A 23,240-nucleotide genomic window follows, 5' to 3' on the forward strand; every position below is an offset into this window, starting at 1 on the left:
ATTGTGTGTGCTATTATTCACTTTTTTTCCATAAACTAAAATAAAACACCGTAGCACACATTCACGCATTTTTTAATGTCGTTTGTCGCGTCGTGGGCGTCACTGACTTTTGATTTTTGTAGGTCGAGTAACCACCGCGTCGGCCTATTATCGGAAATTTTTTAAACACGTTTTCATTATTTAACAAATTTTTCCCCTCCCCCCTCGTCACACAGCCTTTCTCATTTTTGATTAAATACCCGAAAGCGTTTTTTGTAATTTTTCGCGCAGCGTCTGTCTCCCCCCCCCCCACTCACGTCACTATAAAAAAAATATCCCCCCCCCCCCCACCCAACTCTCTTTTCGAAAAGGAAAATCAAAACTATATATTATTTTTCGTCTTTTCACTTTCTCTCGTAAAACTTTCGAACGAAAAGCACCTTTTAGAGTTTGTTGCGTTTAGTCTAACTTCTGCGGCACGAAAATGCATGGTGTTAAACAAAATCCGTATAATACGCGGCGATTTATTTCGTTTTTATTTTTCATCTTTTTCCGATTTTCTACTTTTATTTACATTTTTTTCTGTAAACGAAAATCTAAATTTTACATTTTCACTCTTCTCTATCTTTCCGATTTAAAAATATTTTTATTGCTCGAATTTTAATTGGTGAAATTAAATTGCATGATCGTTTTATAACTTATTAAGGTAAAAAGGTCTATTAAATTATTTAAGAAATATCAAAATACTAAAAAGTATCTCTAAACACGGTTTTAATCGTACGCTGTAAACACGGCTTATGAATTTCTTCATTAAAATAACTAACGATGTCGTGAGAGAGAGATGCACTTTAATAGTCCTTTTTTTGTTTGTTTGGTTTGAGTGTTTCTCGCTGGGTGTCTGACTCTTTTTTTTCTCTTCTTTTCCTTTTCCTCCCTGTTACCTTTCCGCCCCTCTCTCCCCTTTTTGCTCTCCCCCCTCACGAAACGCAACCCCTTCTTCCCTGGTCCCTCCGAGCAGTACACCACCGTCGCGGGAGCGATACCCATCGCCCTGAAGACTTATCGCACTCTACCCTTGGAGATGGTTACCGGTTCGGAAGGACAACCTTACCAACGCGAGTCTGCCGATTACGCGTCGCGGATTCGGTCGTCGGGGGGCGCGGAAACGAGTTATGCCTCTCCAGTAACGCCGTCCGTCAGTCAGACGCGAATTGGCGAAGCCGGATCGCCCACGAAACGTCCCACGTCCTTGGACGAGATCGAGTCTCCTCCGCCAGCTTCCAAGAGAAGCAGTCTGAACGCGATGAGCGGTACGTCGCTTACGTTCACCGAGGTGCGCAGCACCAGGCGCGTCGAGAAAATGGACGAAGCGATGCCGGCTGAGTTCCCGCATCTCGACCGCTGCCTCCTCAATACCCGCACCGGCGCGCGCTTGACGATCGGTAACGCCATCAAGCAGGGTGTCCTGCTTCTACGAACGGGACAGTTTGTCGATCTCGCGACGGGACACGTCATGAATCTCGAAGAAGCCGACTTTAAGGGATACCTTAGCCCCGGAACCCTCGACAAATTGCGAACGCCTTGCGGGATAACGCGAAATGGGGTCGAACTCGGTACTCTGGACGCAGCCAGCGAGAATTTATACGACTTCGAAAGAGGTACTTTGCTGCATCCTAAAACTGGATTACCGATCACCGGCGACGAAGCGGTAGGCCTCGGCCTACTCAAACCCGGTAAAGCCGAAGACTTGATCGCTTCCAAGATTATTGCCGTTTCGCGTCTTACGCTGAACGAAGCGGTCGATAAGAAGTTGGTCGATTTCGATACCGGCGTCTTTCGAGACCCCAAAACGAATCGAGAGATACCCCTGATCGAAGCCTTTAAATCCGGAATGATCGAATCGAGACCGCGAGAAGACGAGGCCGAAAACGGCATCCTCCTCTGCGATGCCGTCGAACGCGATTTGGTGGAAGATAAAACTGGCCTCATTTTAGACCAAGACACCGGCGAAAAATTTCTGATCGACGAAGCCGTCAAACGAGGGATAATTAATGGCAATGCTAAGGAAATAGTCAACACCCAGACTGGCGAAATCCTAACCACGCCCGCCGCGATTAGCTGCGGTTTAATTCACGCTCCCAGCGGTCGTTACGTGAACAAAAAGACCCGCGAGAGGCTGACCTTCCCCGAGGCCCTTCGCAAAAATTTCATCGTCAGACCCGCGACGTTGAAAGATCTGCTCGAACTAAATATGTTGGACGATAGTGGGCGGATCACCGATCCCGTCACGAAGAGAAAGCTGACCTTGCTCGAGGCTATTGCCAAGGGCGTTCTGAATTCCGAATCCAAGTGCATCATCCACCCTACCACCCAAGAACTCTTAACCATGACCGAAGCTCTCTCTCGAGGAGTGTTGACAACAGACGGTCAGTTTAACGACCTTTCCACTGGACAAAAGATAAGTTTAATTCAAGCCGTTCACAAAGGCTACATTACTTCGGTTTGCAGTAGAAAGATTTTTGATATCGAAGGAGTGAAGGACCCTACTTCCGGTCAGTACGTTTCTTTTAACGAAGCCGTTGCTAAGGGAATTATAAATTTGAGTACGAAGAAATTTAAGAATACCTCCAACGGACAACAGATGACGTTGCAAGACGCCGTGGCGCAGGGATTCATTCAACCCCAAATTTACGACATTTTAGATAAGAAAATCGGAATCAAGGACGAACGGGGCAAAGAAATGACTTTGTTAGAAGCTGTTTGCAAAGGTATTATCGATCATAAGCTGGGTCACTTGAGAGATCCTAAAACTAAGCGAACCTTGCCCTTGAACGAAGCCGTTCAGAAAGGAATCATAACCCCGGAAGGGGCGGGCACTCTTAAGGGAATACTAAATATCACCGTTACCATGGCCACGGTTACTAAAACGGTTACTAGGTACGTTACCGTGACGTCCCACGGAAGCACTTCGGACGTAAAGATAACGTTTCAAGACGCCGTCAAGAGAGGTCTGGTTCGAGAGGACGGTATGTTTAGTCTTCCCGACAGCGGAGAGGTGATAACGATCGACGAAGCCGTTAACAGAGGAGTGTTGGTTTTATCGGCCGATACGCCTTCGAACGTTTCTAAAGTGACGGAAACCGTCCACGCTCCGACCGTCACCAGACGGGTCAAGACCATTCTAGAATCTTCATCTGGTTCGGAGGGCGTAGCCAGCGTCAACTCTTTCTCGACTTCGAGCGTGAGTAGGAGCAGCCGCACGGAGGTAGATTCCGTATCGTCATACGGCGACTTATCAGCGAGCGCGGAGAAAGCGGCACCCACGCCTCCACTCAGGAGCAAAGCGAGAGGCTCCTCTACCGATAAAGCCCCTCGCGAAGACGGGGAAAGAACACCCTCGCCTACTAAAGACATTAAAACAAGGTCATCGTCGATTACTAAGCAAGACGAACAGCCCGAAAAGCCAAAAAGGGAAAGACCTAAATCCCCGACGAAAGAAAGGTCGCCTTCGAAAGATACGCTTTCCTCCGTCACGCGTAAAGAGTCTAGCGAAACGAGTAGCGTCATTACTACGAGGGTGGTGTCCAAGGATAGAGAAGTTACTAGAACAGACGGCGTGGGACGACAGACTACCTCGCCGACGAAAGAAATAGCTACGACCAAAACGACTCGGGTTCAGAAGGAAACAACCAGTCCACCTTCACCGACGAAAGAGAGAGCTCCTTCGCCTACGAAGAAAGACGTGACGTCGCCTCCTACTAGCCCAAAGAAGGAGAAACCGGCGGAATCTCCAACCCCGCCCAAGAGGGAAAAGAGCCCGACCAAGGATCTTCCATCCACTCCGACTCGCGATAGAAAGACGTCGTTGATTAAGGAGCGAACACCGTCTCCTACCAAAGACTCACCGCAGTCGACTACCAAGGAAAGATCACCCTCTCTCATAAAAGACAGTACGGTTAAAAGCGAAGTGGTGTTTTCATCCACATTCGAATCCACTCGGGAATATTCTTCGTCGATTCCTACGCGGGATAGATCGCCGTCGAACGTCAAGGATAGATCGCCGTCGCCCGTCAAGGATAGAACTTCTCCCGGGAAAGACATCGTCATGGATACTAGGATAACATCGTCGTTTGAAAGCAAAGGCTTTACTTCTTCGATACCCAGGACTCCTTCGTTCATGAAAGATCGTTCGCCATCGCCCGGAAAAGAAACCAGCGTGACTTCGGAATCGAGAATTACCTCTTCGGAATCCAGACGCGAATTTTCCAGCAGCGTTTCCAGCAAACGCGAGAGCTTCTCCAGCTCGTGCGCGGATAGCCGAGAGACATCACCGACTAAAACTACGACCACTACGACAACGATCGTCAAGAACGGCAGCAGATCTCGAACGCCTTCGCCAGTTAAAGAAACCGTGATTAAAACCAGCACTGTGATTCGCAAAGATGTGCCATCGTCTACCGTTTCGGATAAGACTATTTCGTCCAAAATCGAGAGCCGAATCGAAACCAAGAAGGATTCGAGATCGACCTCGCCCAAGAAGGAATCCACGCCCTCAACGGTCAGTAAAACTGTCTCTTCAACCATTAAAACTAGCGAAGTTAGCTCCGTATCTAGAAATGAAATCGATTCGAAAACCGATAGGCCATCGTCGCCTAAAAAAGACGACACCAAGAAAGAATCTAGGCCAACATCCCCTAAGAAAGAAGAGAGCAGGCCATCGTCACCTAAAAAGGATGACGCTAAAAAAGCCAAACCTAAAGACGAACCCAAATCCAGAACACCGTCGCCCACTAAAGAAACTGTTACTAAAACTGTCATTCGAAAGGGAAGTCCCCTTATTAGCAACGGCAGCTCCGATTTCGACGAGAAGGTGATAACTAAAGTATCTACTAAAAAACACACCCAAGTGTTGGACTTACCCGCTGATGGCTGGTTCTTGAAGGAAGCCATTGAACAGAAGTTTTTCGATCCTGATAGCGGCATGTTCACCATTCCGGGTACCGACCGATTGGTTTCGTTCGAAGAGACCATTAAAATGGAAATTATTAACCCCGCATCCGCCCAAGTAGTTGAACCGGTTAGTAAAAGAATACTAACCGTGCTAAAGGCCCTGGAGAAAGGAATTTTAGACGCGACTGGACATTATGGCGATTCCAGAAAGAAGGTCAAACTTGCCATGAGAGAAGCTATCGAGAAAAAGTACGTCATACTGGAAGAAAGGTCCAGCGCTACTAAAATAACTACTTCGGGGACGTCTCAAACCTCTAAAGTACTCCAGATATCCCAGTCCGGATGGCAACCTGAAGCCCCTTCGGAATATACCACCGAAACCAGAACCGTATCCTACCAATCGGTCGAGTACATCGAAGTGGCTCCTGATCTCTTTTTCGACCCCACAAATATGATCGTTTGGAACAAAGCCACCGACGATAAAATGGATCTGTCCACCGCCATCAAGACCAAAAAGGTAGATCCCGATCTGTTCGTTATTCAAGACCCAGCCACAAACAAAAACATCACCTTGGAAGAGGCTTCTAAAAAGGGCCTTTTGGACAAAAAAACCGGCTTGTATCAAGATAAAAAGTCCGGTAAAAAGGTGTCATTGGGCGAAGCCGTCAAAAAGGGTTTGATTGTTTTGGCCGCCGCTCCCGTAGTCGCTACAATGGCGGCTGTGGAAGCCATGAAAGGAACGGGTAGAGCCACGACCGTCGTCACTACCAGAGGTCAAGCCATCTACAAGACCACGGCTACGGACGATTCCGAACAAATGTCCGATTTAGAGAGCGTCAAGTCACTGAACTTGGATGATGCAGTTAAACGAGGCGTAATTGATACTGACACGCTACAAAAATCGATCTCAAGCATTCAAGATAGTCCTGGCAGTATTTCGAGCGAAAACGTACAAGTTATGCAAAGCCTATCGGTAATGGTTACCGATCCTAATAGCGGTAACAGAATGCCTTTGAAAGAAGCTTTAGAAAAAGGCTTAATTGACCAAGACGCTGTCAGCCAAGTTATTGAAGTGATCAAACGAGGGGACGAAATCAAAACTCACGTTTCGTCTACGATAGCGATAGTGGACGAGAAAACTGGGGAGTCGATTTCTTTGGACAAAGCCGTGGAGAAAGGATTGGTCGACGAGAAAACAGCCGAAAAAATTAGAAAGGGCGAAGGCATTCCTGCCAGAACGAGCGTAACGGTCATTGATCCGAGCACGGGTCAAAGGTTACCGTATCAAGAAGCCGTTAAAAAGGGTTTCATCGACGAAAAGGGAGTGGAATTGTTGAAGAAAAGCAAGGTTACAACGAAAACCTCCAAAGTTGGAATTGCAGAGCCCAAATTCGAAGTCACATTCGGGAAAGCCAGAACTGTAGAAACACCGGCTAGAGAAGCCGTAGTCTTACAAAAAGTGCGAAGGAAAGCTGTCACGTCCAAAGACGCCGTTCAAGCCGGTATTGTCGACGAGAAAACGGCCAAGATATTAAGCGAAGCCGAAACGTTGTCAGGACCTAATGGTCAACCAGTCACTTTGGACGAAGCTATTGATTTGAAGTTAATTGACGGCAACGCCGGCGCCATAAAGCATCCATCCAAAGGCGATAAACTTACGATTAAAGAAGCCATTCAAAGCGGCGTCTTGGACAGTCAAAGTGGCCGTCTTTTGATCCCAGTTGGACGAACCCTGAGTATTCCCGAAGCGGTAAACCAAGGCTTAATCGATCAGGTCAGCAGCAAGATCATCCACCCCGAAACGGGTGCTTTGCTAACTATCCACGAAGCTATTCTGTGCGATGTGATAGATTCTTCCGCTCTGATTACCGAACCGAACACCAAGAAGAAAATCTCGTTGGAAGACGCTATCAAGAAAGGCATCATCGACAGAACTACGTCAACAGTGCAACTTCCGAGCGGGAAATCTTCCCTCTACGAAGCGTCACAAAAACACAAACTTTTTGAAACTTCGAAACCACTTTTGACCGAAACCGCCTTACTGGGGCCAACGTTCCCCGTGGCTGTACAACACGGTATCGTCAATTTGGCTTCTAAGGAATACATACACCCCGTAACTAACAAAAAAATGCCAATTCAAGAGGCTATCGAGAAAGGACTCATTATGACCTTGCCTTACCCCGTATCATCCGAAAGTATCGGCTTATCGGAAGCCATCGAAAAAAGGCTTATTGACACGGCTACTGGCACTATTCGCCATCCAACAACAGGAAAACCCATACCGATAACTTCGGCGGTAGAGACCGGCTTACTCCAAGTCGGACCCGTCACAACGCGAGGAAATGTAGTATCCCAAATGATAACCGAAGTATCCCCGAGTTGGGTAACTACTTCTACGATCTCGTCGTCCATTCAAACCAGAACCGAGTCGCGCACGATCGAAACTGAACCCGGGTATATTATGATAAGCTCGAACAAAGTCAAAGAGGTAAACACTGGCCAAATAATGAGCATCGAAGAAGCCGAAGCCAAGGGCGTTGTGAAGGTTGTCGTTAAGACGGAGACCTTCCCCATGACGTTTTCGCAAGCCATCGAGCGAGGTCTGATAAACTTGGAAGACAAGACGTATACGGACTCCACTGGAAAAATTGTACCGATTTCTGACGCGCTTCGGCGGGGCGTTCTAACCGCGGACAAGGAGGAATCGAGCCAAACTCACAAATTCACTTTAACTCACGCGTGCGAAAATTTGTATGACGAAAAATCTGATAAGTTTCGCGATCCGCAGACGGGAAAACTCGTTACGTTGAAGGAGCTCGTTAAGAAGGACTTGATCGACTTGGACGCGAAAATTTACGATACGGAAAGCGGTACTTTCATCGCGACCAAGGACGCGATTGACCGCGGAACTATCGATTTAAATTCGGGTAAAACGGTGGACACGAAAACCGGTAAGAAGATTAACGTTTCGGAAGCCGTTAAACTTGGTTTGATAGCGGTTTTAGGCGCTCCCGTTTTAGCCGGCGCGGCCATCGCGTCTGCCATTAGCGAAGCTACTTCGAAGAGTTCGAAAACCTTGAAAGAAAGTTCCTCCGCGTATTCGACGACTACGACGAGCGTTACTAAAAGAGGAGGTTCTCCGACCGCGTCCCCGACCAAATCTCGCACTCCGTCTCCCACAAAAAGTGAAACCACCGAATCCACCCGTCTTCGGGGCGACACGGTCGTGACTACCACCGTCACTGAATCCGTAAAACCCGGAAAAGAGGTCCGAGAGAAGGTTATTAAAGAAACTTCACCGACGAAAACTAGCGTTAAAACAACCAAGGAAACTATCGAGGTTTCATCCAGAGAGAATAGCCCTACTAAAACTAGCAAGACGGTTAAAGAAACTGTAGACACTAAGGATTCCAAAACGACTGTTAAAACTACCAAAAGTGGCGTTGAAGTGAGCGAAACAAAGTCGCGAGAGACGTCACCTACCAAAACAGTAACTCGTATCGTTAAAGATGTCCTTGACAACAGAGACGTAACATCTAGAGAGTCGTCCCCGACGAAAACCATCTCCAAAACTATTATTGAAACTACCGACAACCGAGAAGTTTCCTCGAAGGAATCGTCACCTACCAGAACCACTAAAACTGTCAAAGAGACTATCGAAACCAAAGAGAGCAAGACGTCTCCCACCAAAAGAGTGGAAGTCATTGAAAGCTTCGTTTCTAGCAAGGAGGTTTCGCCAACGAGGACTCTCATTCGAGACGTTGTCGATAACAAGGACGTCATCGATTCCAAATCCGCAACTAGCAAGACCTCAGTCACTTCCAAGTCCAGCGTCGAAATTAAAGAATCTAGAGACGTAAGGACCACTAGCAAAGAAACATCTCCTACCAAGACCAGCCCAGTCAGAGAGATTGTTGAGGTCCGAGAGAAGAAAGATTCAAAAACTTCCAGAGAAACTTCGCCTACAAAGACGTCTGTTGTTTCGTCGAAAACTACTGTAGAAGTGAAAGAGACGCGAGACGAAAAAGGACGCGTTGTCAGCCGCGAATCATCCCCGACGAAAACGATCGTTAGAGAAAAGATCGAATCAAAATCTAGAGAAAGCTCGCCAATCAAGGGAACCGTGATCACATCCCGAACTGAGATAAAAGAAGTCAAGGATGAAAAGGGCAGAGTTATCAGCAGAGAAACATCTCCAACGAAAACCGTTGTTACTGAAATTGATAAACGGGATAAACCCCGAGAAACCTCGCCTACTAAAACGAGCGTTACATCAACCAAAACCATCGAAGTTCACGAATCTAAGGAAGCTAAAGGTAGAACGTCTCCAACCAAGACATCCGTTACGGAGACTATCGAAACGAAGGATAGAAAAGATTCCAAAACATCTCGAGACGCCTCTTCACGCACATCCGTGGTCACTTCGAAGACTGTTGAAGTGAAAGAGACGAGGGACGAAAGAGGTAAAGTCGTCAGTAGGGAAACTTCGCCCACTAAAACGTCATTTACGGAAGTTATAAACCAAAAAGATTCCAAAACGTCTCGAGAAACATCGCCTGTTAAGACTTCCGTCGTCTCCTTCGAAAAGGTTGAAACGAGGGAGGAAAGAGGTGGTAAAGTTAGTAGTCGAGAAACATCTACCAAACCCATTATTACCGAAGTGGTCGAATCCAAAGATAAAAAGTACACCACCAAGACTACATCTAGAGAAACTTCCCCTACTAAAATATCAATTACTGAAGTAGTCGAATCTACAGACAGGAAGCCGTCAAGAGAAACTTCTCCTACTAAAATATCGATTACTGAAGTAGTCGAATCTACAGACAGGAAGCCGTTAAGAGTAACTTCTCCTACTAAAACTTCAGTTACTGAAGTAGTCGAATCCAGAGATAGGAAGGAATCGAAGACATCTAGGGAAACTTCCCAGGTCAGAGCCTCTTCCGTTGTCACCTCGAAAACAGTCGAAGTAAGGGAGACGACGAGTCTGCATTCATCGCCCGCAAAGACGACCCTCTTAGAAACATCCTTCGATGCGGTAACCTCAAGAGAAACTTCGCCCACTCTGACTTCAAAGGCCACCGTAGAGGTCAAAGAAACTCGCGAAAAGAGAGTATCTAGTAAAGAAAGTTCTCCGGTCAAAACCGAAGTGAAAAGGCCCAATTCTTTGGAAACATCCCCTTCGAAAACCAGCGTGAAAACGTCCAAAACGGTCGTTTCCAGAGAATCTATTTCTCCCATCAAGGAAATCGTTCAGTCCAAAGAAGATATCGCTATTCGCGAAATTTCCAGCGTTGTGGACATTGTTCCGTTTTCCGAGAAGCAAACGAGTCAGTCTTCGAGCAAAGATCTTGTCGTGTCTCATCCTTCGCCCACGGTAGAACTCGTGTCTCGTAAGCAAGAACATACCGAAATAAAAATCATCAAGTACACCGAGGTAAGACAGGAAGTGGAAGCTCCACCCATGATTGGTCAACAGCTTCGTCTACGAAACGCGCTCGAAACCGGAGTCGTCAACGCCGACACTTGTTACGTCGACATTCCTCGTTGCGGTCGCCGACTATTACGCGACGCCATCGAGAAACAGAAGGTCACTTTGGAATCTCTCATAGAGATTCAAAGCAGAACCGAAGTGACTTTACCCGAGCTGATTGAGTTGCAGGTAGAGCCCTTACGGGAAGAACACGTTTCTTCTTCTCACTCTACTTCTAGCGCTATTTCTACTACTACTACTCCTAAAATAACCGTTTCTGATCGCTTAAGCGCGGCCTACGCATCCGACAGAGGCTTCTACGACCGTATTACTGGCGCATTTCTTAACCCCCTCTCGGGAGAAAAAGCTACTTTCTTCGAATTGTTAACCCTAGGTCTGATTCCAGGCGACGCTATCAAAGTACTCGATCCAACTAGCGGCGAATTTATACCGCTAGAGCGCGCGATGCGAGATGGGTTAGTAGACGAGTTAACCGGGGAATATATCAACCGGGACATCGGCGAAAGGTGCCCCTTCTTCGAGGCGGGCGAACGTGGTTTGTTGATCCTAGAAGGCGCGAAAATCATCACTTCCGTTCCGAAATCCATGACGCTGCGATCGGCCATCGAAGAAAACGTGTTCGATATGGATAGGGTAGGCGTCTGCAAGAAAACCACGGGCATTTTCGTCCCAATCTCCCAAGCTCTCGATACCTCCCTGATCGATCCTTCCTCCGTTTCCTTCTTTAGCCCCAAAGTCCACGATTTAGTCACTGTCAAAGAGGCAACCCGCTCCGGCCTGATAGATCTTCATCGTAATTTGTATTTCCACCCCGTCACTGGACAACAAATCACCCTGGGCACCGCTTTTAAGCGAGGCTACTTGGTAGTCAAGAGACACCCAGTTTCCTTAGAATCCCTGGTGTTACGAGGTCATTACAACCCCAAACAAGGTAACCTAGTGGACCCAGTTACCAGACAGCCCATGGATATCTCCCAAGCCATTGATCGTGGTTTGGTCGATCCCTATATCACCGCTATCAAAAACACTAAAACCGGCAAATACTTATCTTTGAAAGAGGCTATTGAAAAGAAAATCGTGGATGTGAAAGGGGGGAAAGTCGTGGACATGGTATCGAATAAACCGTGTTCATTCGACGGAGCCATCGCGAAGAAAATGGTCGTCACCAATCGGGCTCCGAAATCGATTATTGACGCAATCACGAACAATTTGTACGACCCTCAAAATAGCACATTCTTTGACCCCGCTACCGGCAATGAGCTGACGTTGGAGGAAGGTATTGACGCGGGTTTCTTGGACCCGGATTCGATTAGGGTTAAAGACAGCCGGTCGGACAGCTTAGTAACTTTGAAGGACGCGTTGAAGTCGGGGCTAGTCGATGGCAAACGCGGTAGTTTAGTACATCCTTCCCCGATAAATTTAGAAAATGCCTTAGCGAAAGGTTTTTTGATCAACGGCAAATTCCCTTGGTCCCTTCAAGAAGCCTTAGAATTAAGGCGATATGACGCCGCTTCCGGATTGATGCTAGACCCCAATACTAAAGAAAAAGTCACTTTGAAAGTAGCCATTAAAAGGGGTTGGTTAGATCGTAACGCCCTTACGGTAAAAGACCCTAGGTCGAGTGATATTTTAACTCTGAATCAAGCTTTAGACGTGGGAATAATAAACCCCGTAACTGGTATGGTGACCGATCCTACGATGGGAGCCGAAATGAATTTGTTCGACGCGATGGATAGGGGTTTAATTATTCCGGCTAAACGACGATTTTCACTACCCGAAGTCATTTATAAAGGCTTTTACGACTCCAAAACGGGAAAAATCATCAATCCCGGGTCCACGGAAAGGATATCCATTGATCGAGCCATTAAGATCGGGTTTATCGACCCCAGTTCGACGTTAGTCGTGGACGAATCGACCGGTATTATTCTCACTTTCATTCAAGCGATAGATAACGGCCTTGTTGATTGCGTAGAGGGCACTATCAAAATAAGCTCGGGCAGACCTCTTAACTTGGCCGCGGGTTTCGAACGCGGTCTTCTGGTCGAGATAAGACGACCTTTAAAATTAAAGGAAGCTATTCAGAAAGGGGTTTATCTAAAGGATTGCGGACTATTTTTAGACCCCACTAACGGTGAACAGATAACCTTGGGACAGGCTATAGAGCGGAAACTAATTGATCCGGAATCGGTTCACGTTAAGGACACCCAATCTGGTTTCCTCAAGAAAATGTCCATTAGCGAAGGCGCGCGCGTCGGGTTAGTGGATCCAGTCACTGCCGAAGTCATCGAGGAAGGCGGCCGTAGATTATCTTTGGTTGAGGCTTTGGATCACGGTCTTCTCATGGAAAGCAAGAAAGCACTTTCCATTCAAAAGGCGATTCAGTTGGGTCTCTACGACGAAAACACCGGGAAATTCGCGGATCCTAATACGGGCAGAACCATAACGTTACACGAAGCCATCCGTAGGTTTGTCATTGATCCGAACTTACCTTGTTATTGGGATAAAAATGCGGGTAAATTATTGTCTCTCGTCGAAACGGTACGAAGCGGGGTCATAGATAGGCGAATGGGTACTTTCAAAGTGCGAGGACACGGAGTAGAGATCCCCCTAAACGTAGCGTTAGAATGCGGCTTCATCGTTAATATTGAGGAACCTTTCGACCTGCACGACGCCATAAATATCGGTTTGTACGATGCCCGAACGGGTCAGATTATTCATCCTACCTTGGGTAGGAGGTTGACCATAGACGAAGCCATTAAAGAAAGCGTTATCGATCCCGAAACTTCTATCGTAAAAGACAAAGCTAGCGGAAAGTTTTTCAAATTAACAGAAGCGTTGAAAATTAATTTGATTGACGCTAATACGGGAATGTATAAGGAATCGGGCTCCAATCCCCAAATTAATTTGAGGCAAGCCTTAGATCAAATGTTAATAGTTAGTGGTAAAAAACCTTACTCGCTGGAAGAAGCTTTAAAAATGGGATTATTCAATAGAGATAGCGGTAGGTTTGTAGATCCAACCATAGGAGACCTGCTAGAATTGGAGCGGGCCATAGAGCACGGTGTTATTGATAGTCGCACGGCTTCGTATGCTGATCCTTCCTCCGGCGTCCTAAAATCGCTCCGCGTAGCCATGGACGAACTGATAATAGATTCGTATAAAGGAACCGTAAAAGACCCCATTACTGATAAGGCCATATCAATCCCCACCGCCTTCGAACGTGATTTACTCGTTTCGTGCGAAAAATCGCTGACCTTCCAACAAGCGGTGAGACGAGGTTCGATAGACTTCGCGAAAGGAACTTTTATTGACCCGCGAAATTCGGTCGAGTGTACCTTAGAAGAAGCCATTACCAATGAACTGATTGACCCTGAGTCGGCCATGATCAAAGATCCTGCATCAGGACGTTTCCTTAGCATTAGACAGGCCGTGAAGGAAGGAATCTTAAACATCAAGAAGAAAGTCGTCATTGATCGGTCGACTGGTAAAGCCCACACCCTGACGATTCTCTTTGACCAAGGAACTATTATCTTCCTCCGAGAGCCCGTAACTGTTGATGACGCGATTCGCAAAGAACAACTCGATCTAGTGTCTTCCCTCTTTAAAGATACTCAGTCTAACGATCAAATGAACCTGCGAGAGGCCATTAAATTCGGTTTCCTCAACGATACTTCCGCGGCGATGAAATGCGCTTCGACTAAACGTTTTTTCACATTGAAAGAAGCTTTTGATAAGAAACTGATAGATCCGGAGAAAGGTACGTTTCTTAACTCGGCTACCGGCCAGCTATTGACCCTCCGCGGAGCCATGGACTCTGGTTTGTTAGTTACGCCCAAATATCCTCTCTCCTTGTTGGAAGCTCTGGAGTTCGGCTTGTACGATCCTTCTATCGGTTCCTTCAGTAACCCTTTTACAGAGAGCTCTCTGGCCTTGATTCAAGCGCTAGATTCGGGTCTCTTGGATCCTACTACCACAGTTATTCGCCATCCCGGGTCTGGGACTGTTCTTACCATCCACAAGGCCATCGAAGAAGGTGTCTTGGACGCCAGGGGTGGTGTGTTGGTCGAGGCCGAGTCGGGAAAACGAATTGACCTACTTCGAGCCCTTACTGATGGGCTCCTCATTCCTGCCGAAGCCAGGGTAAGAGTCGCGAGATAAGAAACCCAAATCTTTGCACCAGTTCCTTTTGCATCATTTTGCCGAGCCATGATTGTCCTCTGTTCGTCGCCAAAAGGAGGCTTGGGCTTTTTATGTACATCCCAAAGTGACCCCGCCATATCAAATGCTGCTGGTATCATGCTGGGGCCTTAAAGAATGATTTTTGACGCGGCTAGTCCTCTGAGAATAGAAAGGCTAGATACATACCAAATCTCGCCAACGCTTTTGATTTGTCATATATCTGAACCCCAGGCGCAAATTCCCTGACCCCCGCAAAAAAAAAATTCGAAAATTAAATCATCTTCCAAGAAAACAAAGAGCGCACACGAGTAGCTTTGAATAATTTAACTTTTCGCGTGGATATGGTGTTCTTCAAATCTTTCAATCTTTCAATCTCGTAGTACATCTTTTTGAGTAGTGGTTGGTTATGGTGCTTCTTCTCAGTAACACTTATAAATCACATTATTAAGACGCTGCTGTTGACTAAAATGCATGGGTGATACGGTGCTCATCCGAATCTCTTCATTTCTCTTCTCAAAGTAATAGAGATCTTTTATTTCTCCTTAATTTTTACTTACTACAAATTTAGTAAAAATTCTCAATTTTTTTAATTTTTTATTTTTCTTTAATAATAATTAAAATTTTTATGGAAAGAGCTTTAACACAAAACCAGAACTTTAAAAACAACGTCCTTTCAATACCAATTTTATTAAAAATATTTTTACACATTATTTTACTCTGCTACTTGGAATGGATCAGATGGCAGTTGAAGAAAAGTACAAAATCTGTAACGAAAGCCTCAGCAAATTGGTTACTTGGCTCTCCGAAGTAGAACAACGCCTTGCAGATATTGGGGCTGTCCAAGAGGATGTTTCGAAACTACAACATCAAATTTTGGAAGCCAAGGTACAATGTATTTTCTTACTTTTTTTTTTTCAGCTTCCACAGGGTGCAGACACATTTTGTTCCCTTGGGCCATGACATCAATTTTCTAATGTTTTGTCACCCTATGTAAAATTGTGGTGTATGAAATACGCATGGGTACAAATGAATCCTCGTCATTCAAAAATAGTTTAATTTCCATGTTCATGTTTAGTGGGTTTTTTTGGCTATAAATAAGTTGTATAACATGTTTCTTATACTTTATTATAGGCCATCAAAGAAAATCTTGATGACAACCAGAAGCCAGTCTTAACTACTTTGGACAATGTACGTCAACTTGTTCAGCAGGGACAAGATGTTCTAAGCAACGAGGAAATACAGCAATTGCAAAAAGAGGCTGATGCTGTTAAGAAACGCTATGATTCTACAGTAACTCATGCTGATAAGATTCACCACCTACTTAGTAGTGCAATGGATGAACTTCAGAAGTTCTCGGTAAATATTGACTCTCTTTAGTGAATTGGTGTAGAGTTTGTAGACATATAATAAAATATTTTTCACAGTCCGAACTTCAAAATTTTATTCGCTGGATAAATGCTGCTCAAGACACCTTGGTTGAAAAGGAACGCAGTCTTGGTGATCTCAGTGGCCAGAAAGTTAATACGGAAAATACTAAGGTGAGGCTTCATTTTTTTTTTTTTTTTTTAGATGCAAACATCATTTAATCAAATAATAAAAACCGTTTATACAGTCTTTCGTGAGCGATGTCATTGCTCATCAAGCTGATCTCCGTTTCATCACAATGGCAGCCCAGAAATTCCTTGATGAATCTAAGGAATTCCTCAGGGGCTTGAATGATTTCCGTACAAATCTACCTCGAAGACTGTCTCATATTGAATTTACAGATGGAAATGTCAAAACTAAAGTGTCAGAAGTTACTACAGCCTACCAGAACTTGTTGAACAGGGTTAATCGACTTAGTGATAGACTTTCCACTATTGGTGACAAACAACGTCATTATATGGAATGTGTAGAGAAAGCCAATGCTTGGTTAGCTGAAGCGAGAAAGAACATGAAAAAGCTACACGATGAACCTGTTGGAACTGATCTCCGAACTGTTCAAGATCAATTGGACAGGCTCAAAGCACTCCACATTGATGTTGTTAGTCAAGGAAGACTGATTGAAAATGTTCGTTTATCTGCTAGAACCTTATTAGAAAGTCTGGAGGGTACAGATGTCAGCCGCTCCGAGTTACAAGCAATTGAAGACACTGTTCGACGACTGGATTCTGAATATCAAAGGCTGCTTACTGATATTACTGAAAGAAGTAATGACCTACAGCAAGCTCTTGTCCATTGCCAAGATATTCAAGACAGTTTGGACAGACTGTTAAAATGGCTTGATGATATTGAAACAAGTATCAGAAACCAAAGTAAACCAGTCAGCCTCATCAGGGAAAGGCTTGATGAACAAGTAACTTTTACTATACTTGGCTACAACCTTAAAAATAAATAAATTCTAGTATAAGTGGTACATGATTAACCTACTTGTGTAATCTTGCTTAGAATGATTTATCTATTAGAATATTTATCCCTTTCTAATGTTGCCACTGAATATAAAGAGATATTTAATAACTTAATTTTTTTTTTTAGTTTCACGAGTACAAAATACTTCAGTCTGAAATTGACAGTCAAAAGCCTAGCATTGATGCTCTAAATGCTTCATCCCGAGACCTCATGAGCAGCTCAAATCAACGTCTTGCCAAGAAAGTTGAAACTAAATTGAAAGACCTTAACGCTAGGATTGAGAAAGTGAATGAAAAAGTTAGTAAACGTGGAGAACTTCTTGAGGATGTAAGTTTTGAATTTTCACATTGAAACCAATTCAACAATAAATCACACCTCTAATTATTATTGTAGGTTTCAAGCTCTTTGGAAGTGTTTGAGCAACATGTGACTCGTATTGAAACGTGGTTCATAACCATAACCGAATCAATAGAAGCAAGAGATCTGTCTCCTACTGACATAGATGCCTTTGCAGCAAGAATGGAAGATTCTATGAACCAGAGAAACTCAAAAAAAGATGAATTTGAAGAGCTGCTTCGAACTGGCCGCAATCTGGTTGCTAAACGTGATGTTACAGACACAACAGCAATTAAAGAGAAGCTAAAACAACTTGAGCAAAGATGGAAGGAACTGGGAGATGTTCTTTCTGACAATCAGAGTATGAGCAAACAACGTGCTGAACAGTTAAACGCTTATAAACTTTTGCGTGCTAAAGTACTTGAGTGGCTTAATAATATGGAAAACAAAGTCGAGAACCTGGACACAGTAGCTGTTGAGAAAGAAGTTTTAAGGAAACAAGCTGTTGAAGTTAAGGTTAGGCTCAATTTTTTTTAGTTATTTTATGAAGTCAAAATTAATATGCTTTTCTGTTAGGCTCTTGTAAAGGAACACACTGACTATGCAGTCACCATTGATAAGGTGAATGATTTAGGCAACAACTATGATGCATTGTTAAGAGGTGAAAGTCTTCCCCGTAGGAAAGCCAGTAGTCCATTAAAAAAAACATCAACAGTTACCACGCCATCCAGTCCTAGTCGAAAGATTTCCTCTCCTAGTGAGTATGCAGGTACAAAATGCTTATTAACTTTTCTCTCTGCTTTATTTGGTCTTTGGTTGCTGTCTATTGCGTTAGTTTTTAACTGAATTTGATAATTTAGCTACTAGCTTGAAATTTTGGCTTGTAACTTAAATCATTTGCATATTTAAAGCTTTTTTCCACTGCTATATGTAATTTCCAAAAAATTTCAAAATTTTAAAAACATTTATTTACCTTGTGAAGGCAAGACCCAAAGTCCACTGAGCAGCATTTCTAGTGGGTTTAGTAGTCGTAGGAATTCAAGCGATAACTTTGGATTAGATGGTATTTTTTCTTTAGGATTTTCAGAATTAGACGTTCTGAGTTTCTTGTAATTTTTCAATTTTTTTATAGACATCAGCCCAATCCAACAGCAGCTAACTGAAATAAATAACCGCTACCACATGATTGGTGTTAAGTTAAATGATCGCCAACAAGAGATTGAAACTATCTCAGAGGATATGAAACGTCATTTTGAGACCCTCAAAATCTTGATGGCATTCGTTCAATCCAAAGAACGACAGATGCCAAAAGATGCCCTTCCTGTGTCGAGAGAACAGGCTGAAAAGTATCTGCAGATTCTTAGAGTAAGAATTTTTTTTCTTATTTTGACTCTAAAGATAGTATGTTTTTAACTTTTTTAATTTTTTTATTTAAGGAAATCTCTGAGGAGATGCAAGAAAAGCAATCTGATTTGGATCGCCTTAAAACTCAAACTAGTGAACTTCAAAGACTGAAACCAAATGCAGAGGGTATCACTATTTTGAAACAACAAGTGACAGAAACTGTGAGCCGCTGGACAGACTTACAGATGACCCTGAAGGAAAGAATAGCCTTCCTTCAAGACTTGAAAGACTTCCAAGATACTCATGATATTCTAACCAATTGGCTCTCTCAAAAAGACAAAATGTTTCAAGTTCTGGGGCCTATTGCTTCTGAACCAAGAATGGTCAATGCTCAAATGCAGCAAGTGCAGGTCATGAGAGAAGAATTCTCTTCTCAACAGACTCTTCTAAGTCGCTTGGATAACAGTGGTCATTCAGTGTTGGACAAGTTGGACATCAACAGTTCAGCTGCAAAGAAGATCAAAGAACAAATGACAAGCATTCACAAAAGATGGGTGGAAATGATCAATTTACTCGAAGAACGAGAACGTAGTCTTAATTTAGCCAGTGGAGCTACAAAGGACTTCCATGATAGCTTGAGAAAGCTTCAAGAATCACTGCAGCATATTAGTGAAGAGTTTGATCTGATTACCGAATCTAGCACAGACATTGATGAACAGTTAAGGAAATTAGCTGTACTAGAAGATCAACTGGAAAACCAACGACCTCTGCTAGCTGATGCCGAAAGTGTGTGTGAGCACCTCTGTGATATTCTAAGCGATTCTGCTTCCAAGAGTGAGATTAAAAGTAAACTTAGCTCTCTTGAAAAACAATACACCGTCCTCACAAGAAAAATGAGTAAGCATTCTATTTCTGATTAGAAGAATCTATTTCAAATATACTCATTAGTGCCAAAGCTTTGCTGTTCTTAGATTTTCATATTTATATTTCAACAAATGAGATAAGTTGATTTTGTGTCTTTTTAGGCAACCGAAGAGCCGAATTAGAATCTTCCATGAGAGAAGACAGGGAATTCTTCTTGACCTGCGAAGGTATCCAACACTGGTTGAATGAGACTGATGTCAAGGTGACTCGAGAACTCAGGGTATCAGCTGACTATGACAGACTTAACAGGCAGTTGAATGAATTTGAGGTTATTTTTTAATCATTTGTGCTTTTTGATTCATATACTTACATATATACTTTTTTAATATCTAAACAGCCAATCTATCGTGAAGTTCAGGACAAAGAACACGAAATCCACATGCTTTTGACCAAAGGAGCCGATGTAGTCAGCAAAACAAATCGTAAAACTGAAGCAGCTCAAATCAAATCACGATTGGAGAGCATTAAAAAACAGTGGGATAAAATAAGGAAGGCTTCCACAGATCGTCACACTCGTCTTCAAGGCTGTTTGGAAAATTGCAAAAAGTTCCATCAATGCGTTGATAACTTCATTCCTTGGCTAGAACAAAGTGAAGATAAGTTGGTTGAATGTCGTCCAGCCAGTTTCTATCGTGCTGACTTGGACAAACAAATAAAAGAAATGCAATCATTCAAAAATGAACTATCACGACATTCCCAAGAGTTTGATAACGTTAAAAATGCGGGAGAGACTGTGTTGACATCTTCCGACTCAGACAAAGAAGCCACCAAGGGAGAATTAGATCAAATTAAGAAAAAATGGGACAGAGTTAACCATAGTTGTCATGAAAGATGCCAAGTGTTGGATGAAGTTTCGCAGCGTTTATTGCATTATCAAGATCAAGCTAGAGAAGTTAGCAACTCTCTACAAAGAATGGAGGATAAGTTGAGTTCCTTAGACTCACTGGGTGACACATCTAGAGATCCTAAGCTGCTGAATCGTGTCAAATCTCTACTACAAGAGGCTGAGGCACTAAACCGACAGTTAGATAACTTGAAACACTCTGCTAACCAACTGATTTCTGAAGCTGGACCTGGATGCGATACGTCACACATATCTGATGAAGTAGACAGTCTAAGTCGACGCCACCGTATGTTGACTCAGAAATTGGAGGACAAGTGTTCTGATTTAGAATCTGCCTCGGAAATTGTCACCTCTTTCAATGTAATTTTTTTAAATGAAATATTTCATTATATTTTGAATTACTTAACTCTTTTTTTAATTACAGGGTAAAATGAGAACTGTTCATCATGATCTGAATAGTCTTGAAGAAGAACTTGATAGCATGACTGCGATAGCGAGAGATTCAAACACATTACGTTCTCAAATCAATGAAATTAAAGATTTTGCTAGTCGTTTATTAAAAGCTAGAGATGATATTGAGGAAGCTGACCATCAATGCCGTGAAATTATCACTCAAGGTTTCACTCCTGATCCTAAGGGCTGTAGACACCAAGTTGATAACTTGCAAAGGCAGCTAAATCGACTTGAAGAAAGATCTAAAACAAGAGAGACTACTCTAGAAACTATGCTTGTGCGAGTTGATACCTTCTTTGAAGAAATAAATGTTACCAACAGAGAACTGAAGAGTGCCATTAATGAAGAGCAGTCATTCAGACAGATTAGTGCCGAAGTTGAAGTCATCCGGGTTCAACAAGAACAGTTTTTGGTAAATATAGACAAATAATACTTGAGAATTTGGGTCTTCATGGAAGTTTTCCATCTTTTTTATGTCTAAATAGAACTTCCGTTACGAACGTATCGAACCTCTGAGCAAACAAATTGATGAACTCAATAAGATTGGTCAAAGTTTAGTACAATCTGCAGCTTCAGGTGTCAACACCAGTGCGCTTGAACAGAGCTTGGAAAGCCTTAATGACAAATGGAATGGCTTAAAGGAAAGGGTATGTATTTTCTATTTTGGTAAAGTTATTTTTTGTTCATCAAAACTTTTAATACTATAGTTGAATGAGCGCGAAAGACGCTTGGATGCAGCTCTCTTGCAATCCGGCAAATTCCAAGAAGCTCTAGATGCCGTTTTGAAATGGCTTCAAGACACTGAAGAGATGGTTTCAAATCAGAAGCCTCCTTCTGCTGATTACAAAGTGGTCAAGGCCCAACTTCAAGAACAAAAGTTCCTCAACAAATTACTTCATGACCGTCAGAATGGAATGTCTTCTCTTATGAGCATGGGAATTGAGGTGATGAAGAATTTGGAAGCCTCTGAACGAAACCAAATTGATCGTGAACTGAAAGACCTCAATCAACGCTTTGAACTCCTGATTTCACTTGCCCAAGAAAGGATGGATTCACTAGAGAGAACGATTCCTGTTGCCAAAGAGTTTCTTGATAGAATTGTTCCATTGTCTGATTGGTTGGAACAAACTGAGAAAAAACTTTCTTCCATGTCAACTGTTCCTACTGAGCAAGACAAAATTAGACGACGTATTATTGAACACAATGTGAGTTTTTTTTTTTATAAAATATTTTGTTGTCCGTCTTTAACACTGACTAACTGTTTTTTAGGCTTTGCATGAGGACATCTTAGGCCATAAAGCTCATTTTGAAGAACTTACTGAAATCGCGCAAACCCTCATGAGCCTGGTTGGTGATGATGAAGCCCAAACCGTAGTGGAAAAGCTTCAAGAAATAACTGATCAATATGCTCGGGTTGTGGAAGAAAGTGAAACCATTGGGCAGCTCTTAGCAGATGCTCATGAAGGTGTTGGTGCTTTCGCCATGAACTTTGAAGATATTTTAGTCTGGATTGAAGAAATGGATTCCAGGCTTTCAAGGTTTAAGATTCTAAGTGTCTTCATTGATAAGCTTCAAGAACAATTAGATGAGCTAATGGTGAGAATTTTTTAAATTTTAACAAAAAGTAGTCCATTTACTTAATTATTATATTACTTGTTTCAGGAAGTAACAGAAGAAATCGCTGATCATCAAAAACAAATTGGCGAACTTCATACATCGGGTCAAGAAATTATGAAACACGCTTCAGGAGATGATGCTATTCAGATTAAAGATAAACTTGATACTCTTCAAGTGAAGTTCTCTGATCTAACAAATCGTGCAGCTGATAGGTTAAAGAACGCCCAAGACGCAGTTCCTTTGGTTCATAATTTCCATGGCTCATATGATCGCCTATCTGGTTGGTTAGATGAAGCTGAAAGAGCTCTGAAGACCCTGGAAACAGTTAGCTTAAGTGCTCAGGAGGAAACTGTACAAAAACTTGAATCTGAGCTCCAGGAATGTAGATCTCTATTGGAATCAGTTAACCATCTCGGACCTCAATTGTGCCATATATCTCCCGGAGAAGGAGCTGCGATTATTGAATCTTCAATATCAAGAGCTAACCGAAGATTTGACGCAGTTTGTGAACAAGTTCAGAGAAAAGCTGAACGTATTGAACTTTCAAAACAAAGAAATATGGAAGTTATTGGTGATATTGATGACCTCTTGGATTGGTTCAGGGATGCTGAGAAACAAGTTATTGAATCTGAACCAGTCATTCCTGATCCGGATATTCTTACCAGTCTCCTTAAAGAACAAAAGGTAGCTGTAATTTAATTTGCTCTTTGTTTAAATCACTGATTTATATGCCAT

The 23,240-nt window shown here is 43.3% G+C and overlaps 1 protein-coding gene across 17 annotated transcripts in view; it reads left to right on the forward strand.

Annotated features, from left to right (window-relative positions):
* shot (dystonin-like protein short stop) overlaps positions 1-23,240 on the forward strand; it is a 141,646-nt gene that overhangs the window by 108,762 nt on the left and 9,644 nt on the right. For 13 of the 17 annotated variants that reach the window (XM_090180926.1, XM_090180931.1, XM_090180933.1 and 10 more), the window contains 18 exons: positions 998-10,588; positions 15,338-15,484; positions 15,731-15,955; positions 16,024-16,137; positions 16,212-16,934; positions 17,114-17,314; positions 17,381-17,839; positions 17,900-18,092; positions 18,306-18,386; positions 18,456-18,688; positions 18,760-19,564; positions 19,693-19,859; positions 19,929-20,795; positions 20,860-21,300; positions 21,374-21,535; positions 21,596-22,093; positions 22,158-22,484; positions 22,551-23,189. In XM_090180926.1, coding sequence (XP_090037052.1) covers positions 998-10,588; positions 15,338-15,484; positions 15,731-15,955; positions 16,024-16,137; positions 16,212-16,934; positions 17,114-17,314; positions 17,381-17,839; positions 17,900-18,092; positions 18,306-18,386; positions 18,456-18,688; positions 18,760-19,564; positions 19,693-19,859; positions 19,929-20,795; positions 20,860-21,300; positions 21,374-21,535; positions 21,596-22,093; positions 22,158-22,484; positions 22,551-23,189 — 15,873 coding nt within the window. The remainder of the gene's footprint in view (positions 1-997; positions 10,589-15,337; positions 15,485-15,730; positions 15,956-16,023; positions 16,138-16,211; positions 16,935-17,113; positions 17,315-17,380; positions 17,840-17,899; positions 18,093-18,305; positions 18,387-18,455; positions 18,689-18,759; positions 19,565-19,692; positions 19,860-19,928; positions 20,796-20,859; positions 21,301-21,373; positions 21,536-21,595; positions 22,094-22,157; positions 22,485-22,550; positions 23,190-23,240) is intronic. The other 4 variants (XM_090180922.1, XM_090180934.1, XM_090180928.1 and 1 more) reach the window with 4 other exon arrangements.

This window comes from Leiobunum rupestre, chromosome 7, assembly GCF_980474605.1.
Source record: "Leiobunum rupestre chromosome 7, qqLeiRupe1.1.hap1, whole genome shotgun sequence".
NCBI classification, from domain to species: Eukaryota; Metazoa; Arthropoda; class Arachnida; order Opiliones; family Sclerosomatidae; genus Leiobunum; species Leiobunum rupestre.